Source organism: Bison bison, unplaced genomic scaffold (assembly GCF_000754665.1).
Source record: "Bison bison bison isolate TAMUID 2011002044 unplaced genomic scaffold, Bison_UMD1.0 scf7180017864134, whole genome shotgun sequence".
NCBI classification, from domain to species: Eukaryota; Metazoa; Chordata; class Mammalia; order Artiodactyla; family Bovidae; genus Bison; species Bison bison.
The window spans coordinates 4,363,498-4,370,990 of NW_011494706.1; the positions used below are offsets into that span (position 1 = coordinate 4,363,498).

General features: G+C 40.8%; 1 protein-coding gene across 1 annotated transcript in view; it reads left to right on the forward strand.

Moving 5' to 3' along the window:
- PON3 (paraoxonase 3) overlaps positions 1 to 7,093 on the forward strand; it is a 38,346-nt gene extending 31,253 nt beyond the window's left edge. Inside the window, exons 6-9 of the mRNA XM_010839748.1 lie at positions 1,226 to 1,426; positions 2,919 to 3,000; positions 3,240 to 3,368; positions 5,787 to 7,093. Of these exons, the coding sequence (XP_010838050.1) occupies positions 1,226 to 1,426; positions 2,919 to 3,000; positions 3,240 to 3,368; positions 5,787 to 5,945 (571 nt within the window). The 3' untranslated portion in view covers positions 5,946 to 7,093. The remainder of the gene's footprint in view (positions 1 to 1,225; positions 1,427 to 2,918; positions 3,001 to 3,239; positions 3,369 to 5,786) is intronic.
- Positions 7,094 to 7,493: the final 400 nt, after the last annotated feature.

The following is a 7,493-nucleotide window of genomic DNA, read 5'->3' on the forward strand; positions in this document are numbered from 1 at the left end:
AGCTTTACAGCATTGGACCTTGCTTCTATCACCAGTCACATCCACAGCTGGGTATTCTTTTTGCTTTGGCTCCATCCCTTCATTCTTTCTGGAGTTATTTCTCCACTGATCTCCAGTAGCATATTGGGCACCTACTGACCTGGGGAGTTTCTCTTTCAGTATCCTATCATTTTGCCTTTTCATACTGTTCATGGGGTTTTCAAGGCAAGAATACTGAAGTGGTTTGCCATTCCCTTCTCCAGTGGACCACATTCTGTCAGATCTCTCCACCATGACCCGCCCATCTTGGGTTGCCCCACACAGCATGGCTTAGTTTTATTGAGTTAGACAAGGCTGTGGTCCTAGTGTGATTAGATTGACTAGTTTTCTGTGAGTATGGTTTCAGTGTGTCTGCCCTCTGATGCCCTCTTGCAATACCTACCATCTTAGTTGGGTTTCTCTTAACTTGGGTGTGGGGTATCTCTTCACGGCTGCTGCAGCAAAGCACAGCCATTGCTCCTTACCTTGGATGAGGGTTATCTCCTCACCGCCGCCCTTCCTGACCTTCAATGTGGGATAGCTCCTCTAGGCCCTCCTGCACCCACGCAGCCAAGGCTCCTTGGACCTGGGGTTGGTCCTCCCAGCCACTGCCCCTGGCCTCAGGCATGCAGTTGCTCCTCCCGGCCGCCGCCCCTGGCCTCGGGCTTGGGGCTGGGATATCTCCTTCCGGCTGCCGCCCCTGACCTCCGACGCAAGGTAACTCCTCTCATCGCCGCCCCTGACCTTGGACGTGGGGTAACTCCTCTTGGCTGCTGCCCTTCAGGCATGGGGTCCTCCCGGCTTCTGCCCCTGATCTCGGATGTGGGGTGGCTCCTCTTGGCCATGCTTTAGTGCGCCCGTTGTGGCCGCCTGCGTTTTAGCGCGCCCGTCGCAGCCACCCTTCCATAGGAGTCAGCAAAAACAGATAAGTTTACAGATAAGCTCCAAATCTAACTCTGTTAACTTGTGAATGTAAATAGTAGTTATCTGTGGTGGTCATGAGTGAGACAACAACAAGTGGCTAAAAGAAAACCCATCAGGGCAATGAAAAGTCATGCGCTATTTGTGGAATTCTTTAATCCAGACTAGTTCTTGTACAATTCTTCAAGCTGATGAATTATTGGTCTTTGAGATTTCATGATTTTAATTAGTCCATGGTTTGTTGGTTTTCCCTCTCTCTTTTTTTTTTTTTTTTTTTTCATTTTAGTGTGAATGATATTGTGGTTCTCGGACCAGAACAGTTCTATGCCACCAGAGACCACTATTTTACCAACTTCTTCTTGGTGCTATTAGAGTGGTTCATGGATCTTCGCTGGACTCAGGTGCTCTTCTACAGCCCAAAAGAGGTTAAAGTGGTGGCCAGAGGATTTAGTTCTGCCAATGGAATTACAATCTCACTAGACAAGAAGTAAGCTCTTTTATGAATTTTCAACCATTTACCCTTGATGTTCTTGTGGACTCCATCCCTGAAGAAGTGGTTACTTCTTGAGGCTTAAGTACTCAATACATGTGTGCGGGGATCCAGTGTGGTGAGGGGTCACACTCAATGTGTGATCTTAAGCCACCACTGCCCTTGTGCACATAAGGCTCCCCCAATAAAATGAAGGATCTGGACTCATGGATATGAGGTCCTTGTTTCAAATTCTTTTTTTTTTTTTTAATAGAGGGAAAAGGATATATGTTTTCTTGTTTAACAAAATGAATTAAATATATGAAGCTTCAGCTCAAATTCTATATAAAATTACAGAGGTCTGGGGCCATGGGTTGTGGGGTGATGGGTGCCTGGTCCCAGGGTGAGTATCCAGCATGGCCACAAGGCCAGGTGGGTCTTGGGCTCCAGGAGAGGACAAGTCTCTGTGGCCCAGCATTCTTTTTATCATTGTTAATATTATTATCTTAATTTTTTAAATTTCAAGGGCCCCGTCTTTCTGGCCATGGGAGGCTAGGTGAGACAGGAGGCTGGCTGGGATGGGAGGCACACCCAGCCTGCCCCAGCCTGTCAGGGCAGTGACTAGGACTGCTCTGCCCTACCCCCTGGCCCAGATACTGGTGGACTCCTGGACACCCGGGACAGGTGGTAGCAAAAAGAGCCTGGGCAGGGACATAGGCAGGCAGGCATAGTTTGTTCCAAATTCTTGTGTGACTAAAAAGGAGAATAAATGCACAATACCTCTATTCTTTAAGAGGCCAGAAGGACTTTAACTAAGTTAACTTATACTAAGTTCCATTACCCAAAAGTTCTTATTAGACAGGGAGGCCCAACTTAGACTGGGCACTGTGATTGTATAAGTGGCAGACTTCCTTTCATACTACAGCAGACTTTTCTATGAGAAAATGCTATTTTATGCAGTATAAAATTTTATGAGAAACATTCTTTTAAAGTGTTTTAAAATGGAACGTTATTTAAAAAGAAGAGTACCATGAATATTAAATGTAATGGTAAGATAGTAAGTAGAGATGATCCCTGTGGAAAACAATTCTAAGTATTCTCCCTCTTTTTAAAAAATGATTGTGACTGAGTTTCATGATCATCTGTTACATCTTTTCAAGCACTAGTTTCAAGCACTAGAAGTAGCGAATCTATTGGCCTTACAAGAGATCCACTTACCTCCATTTGATTTAAAGAATAAAGTGTGACTCTGTTAACTAATGAGACTGAGCCAGTATGTCATTTGGAAACACCAATTCCATTGCCTTTCGTCAAATTTCATATTCAAAGCTTATTAAAGTACTTCAAAAGTATTAAACATACTACTCCATTATCTTTCACTGTGGTTTATAGCAAGGTATTGCACGGGCATGTTGAGCTATTGTGAATTTGTATACCTCTTTTCCAAAATAAGAGTTAGTGTCATCTTTCATTATTACTTGCTTAAATGTCAATGTTGTTTACTTCAAAGGTATATCTATGTAGCTGATGTATCAGATAAGAACATTCATGTTATGAAAATACATGACAACTGGGATTTAACTCAACTCAAGGTAACAGGACCCTGGTTTCCCATACAACATGTTCCATTAGCTCCCAAGCTTGACCTGGGAATGTACTTCTTGAATGAAGGAAATGAGACTATTTTAGAAGAATGATGGTGACATTATGTTTGCACTTAGAAAATTCAGTAGCAAAAATACCAATTTGGGGAGCCAGAAGGAGCTGGTAGGAGGAAGGTGGGAGGGATGAAAGTCAGAACAATGTTTCACTGCTTCCTCTTCATTGGAAGGTAATCCAGTTGGACACCTTAGTGGATAACTTAACTGTTGATCCTGACACGGGAGATATTTTGGCAGGATGCCATCCTAATGCTATCAAGCTGCTGATGTATAACACCGAGGATCCTCCAGGGTCAGAAGTAAGTTCTTAGACTTACCTGAACTGCAGGGGAAAGCTGCAAGAACAAATAATGTGTGGAGGTGACTTGGGAGAATTTAGCAGGCTATATGTGATGTTCCAGAACTGAACAAATTCTGCATATGGAAAGAGTAAGATTTGGGACAGGCTGGGGAGATACAGCCCATTAACCCTTTCAAGTCACCTGGTGCCCATTAACCATCAGTGCTAAACAACATATCCCATCCATGCAAAAGCTATACTTATTTTTGGAAATCATGGGTACCAGTCTGTGGCCCAGGGAATTGGGGAACCCTGGTTTAAATGATCCTGATTAAACCCTAGTTTAAATGTAATCTCAAAACAAAATTAGATTTTGCCAGCAGTTCTATTATATATGATAGTGCTAAAGAATGTCTCATTTTAAAGATGTTATTTTAAATCTCTTCCAAAACAATATCATACACCATTGAATTTTATATGGCATTAAAAACAACAGCATAAAGTATTGCAATTTCTACAGCATTATGCTTAAGAATAAAAAAATCTCTAGTGAATTTAAATACCGATATAAATTCTTGGCACACATACTATGAGAGATTTATTCCCCAAAATTATTGAGCACTTATAATGCACTAGACTTTGTTCTCATACTTGGAATATCCATCAGAAAACAAAGCATACCAAGATCCCTACTGTTAGGGAGGGAGATACTCATGAACAATAAGCATCAGAAATAAGTAAATTATATATTAATAGTAAGTTTTAAGTTGGAAAGTTCTATGGAAGAAAAAGCATAACAGTAAAAGGGATCAGGACTGCTGTGAACAGAGGGACAGCAGGTCTTAGTAAATACAGAGACCAAGACAGACCTCACTGAGAAGGTAAGATTCTAACAAAGATATAATGTTTGTATCTAGGTTTGTGGTGTTGGGAAATTGAGCCTCAAATGCCACCCTGATAATTGGTCCAGTGGGTAAAGAAAACATACTGCTTCCAAAATTGCTATTCTTTAGTTTTTTTTTTTTTTTTTTTAAATTTGTTTCTTGAGACTTCCTGGCAATCCACTGGTTAAGATTCTGTGCTTCCAATGCAGGGGCTCACACTTGATCCCTGGTTGGGGAACTAAGATCCCATATGCTATGCAGTACAGTAAAAATAAATAAATAAAAATTAAAAAATTTTTTTCTTTTATTAATAAATTAGTCACAACTTTTTTTTTTTTTTTTTTTGGCCACACCACATAGCTTGTGGGATCTTAGTTCTCAGACCAGAGACTGAACCCTTGGTGGTGAAATTGTGGAGTCCAAACCACTGGACCTCCAGGGAATTCCCTAGTCACAACTTCTTGACAAAAAACAACAACCAAAAAATAATAATAATAATAATAATAATAACCCAAAACATCAAAAAATATAAAAAATACAGTCTGAGACTGGAGCCTGAAGAATGTCACCCTGAGCTAGCAAGCTACCCTAGCCTCAGATGTGTGCCTCACAAAGTGATACAAATTTTCTACATTTTCTACAAATGCCCAACAATAATGTCTGCTTTAAAAGAACAAAAGAAAATATGATCCATAGAATTATTTGAAAATTGCTTAGACTCTTTTTCATGTCTCCATTTTCAAGTTTAATCATTTGTTTATTTTAGGTAAGACTTCTTTCTTCACAATCTCTGATACCCTTTATTTTTGCTTGAGGCTAATGTTTACATGAGTTCCATCTTGAGTATTTCCATGTAACAAACCTGAGATAAAGTTGTAGGATCTTCCTTAAGATAGGAACTTAAAAAAAAAAAAAAAAAAACTCTACTAAACTCTGTTTTAATGAGATGTCGGTTTTCTTTAATTCACATCATGTCCTGATTGAGTGAACTTCAGCCAAGCTATTTGGAAACCTGAGCACTTGTATATTTACTGATTAGCAAACTAAAGAGTGTTAATCCTGCAGATCAAAAATAGGACTAGGCAGTTGTGTCAGACTGAATTCCAGAGTGTGCATTCTTTACACTTGCTTCCCTGAGTGGGGGCTGCAGCTGTGAAAACTACCATCCACAGGTTCTGGGTTGGTTTGGCTAGCTAACTCGCTGTCCCTTCATTATTTTGCTCCACGCTTACCTCCCCATGCTGTATGTCCAGTGAAAGGCAAGACCCTTTCTACAGAAGGAAGACTGTACATTCAATTAGATAAAAGCATTCATGGTTCTTACCTGTCTCTATAGAGATGCCCGAACTATCGAAATTGTGCAAACCATCTGTTGAGGAATTTGGCTGATGTGAGATTATTTTCATTAGAATAAGAAAAAAAAAAGACTGAAGATGCACAGATTTTAACTTACTGATTTCTGAGAATTGTACAAGTCCTGGAGTGTTTGGGAAAGAAAATGTCTCTGACAGCTGTTTGTTCTTATACTACTAATGAATGTTCTTTCTTGACAGGCACTTCGCATCCGGAACGCTTTGTCTGAGAAGCCCATGATAAGCACCATGTATGCCAACAATGGCTCGGTGCTTCAGGGCAGCTCTGTGGCTTCTGTGTATAGGGGGAAGCTTCTCATAGGCACTGTATTTCACAAAGCCCTGTACTGTGAGCTCTAGACTCCAGATATTCCCAAAAGTCTACACATTTGGTAAAAGTAAACCCCTAATCATATAAGTAGAACTCTAAGTAAATGACAAACACCAATAAAAGTGTGTCCAGCTTTTCTCATGCATAGACATAAAGAATCAGAGACATTACATAATATTCCCCTAATTGCAAGTTAAGTTAGTGACAGTCCAACAAGAAACCAAACCTCTCAATTCTTTAACCAACTATTCCCAATATTCTTTCTACAATAAGACATGTGAGCTGTGATGAGTGAGGTGTCCAGCTTACTTGGTAGCTGTGTGGCAAAATTACCTCATACAGCTGTGCTGTTCTGAGCCTCCTGCAGTCCAGACCAGGAGAAGAGCTAATGTTCAAATACTTACAATTCGCCTTCTCTTCCTTCAATTGCATGAGGCACAAACTGCCAGTCACGTGCCCAACACATGGATAAAAGCAAGAACTGGCATTGTGAGACTGCCCAAGCCCTCCCTGAACTGGCATTCTCCCAATGCAGACACACAGGAAGTCAAATTCTGGAAAACCTGACAAAAGACAGATGGCACTGTCTACTTTGGGCCACAGCAGAGCTAATCTGATCTTTGTAACAGGTCATTATTCATGGTGGTATCTTGTCTCTGAAGTGAAGTGTTGTTATCAGCTTGACTCTGAACTAGGAGACAGGGCCTCAGAACTGTTAATTCTCAGCTGCTTTAAACTTGTTATTTTGGTTGATTCAGTAAACACTTATTAAGCAACATTCCACAGACTTGACCCTAAAAAATCTGAAATAAATAACACAGTATAGTACTGAAGTTCTGTCTAAGGACTCAACCTTAGTTTGACGAGAATGAATATAAGTGTCCCTTTCTTGGTCAAAAATCAAGACAACCTTTAGCAAATCATTAACGTGGCTTAGTATACCCAAGCACCCCACCCCCTCCCCCTTCCCTTTTCTGTGAATTTTACTGAGAAGTGGTTGGTTGATACATTTTTCTCTTCTGAGGGTGGGGTGTTGGGGTGATTTCTTTATGTCCTAAGTCATTTTGCTCAGTTAGATGTAAGTTTTGTTGAAAAGTTTTGTAGCCAGGTAAAATTCTACTTTTTAGCCCATGTAACCCTTTCTGATTTAGACAATAAAACTGTGGTTTCCAGACTTTCCTGGTTGTTCAGATGGTAAAGAATCCACCAGCAATGCAGGAGACCCGGGTTCCATCCCTGAGTCAGGAAGATCCCCTGGAGAAGGGAACGGCTACCCACTCCAGTATTCTTGCCTGGAGAATTCCTTGGACATAGGAGCCTGGCCGGCTACAGTCCATGGGGTCGCAAAGAATTGGACAAGACTGAGCAACTAAACACACAACACAAACTGTAGCTTCCATTGCTTTAGAGGATGAACGACTCACAAAATGTTACAATCAGTTCTCAGATTTTACATTTCAAAAGGCCAACCATTAGGGAGTCACAGAGAAAAATAACTAACAGCATGTATATAGCCAGTTTTGGAAAATACAGTCTTTTTTTTTTTTTTTTCCTGTCTTTAACCTGCACAACTGCAA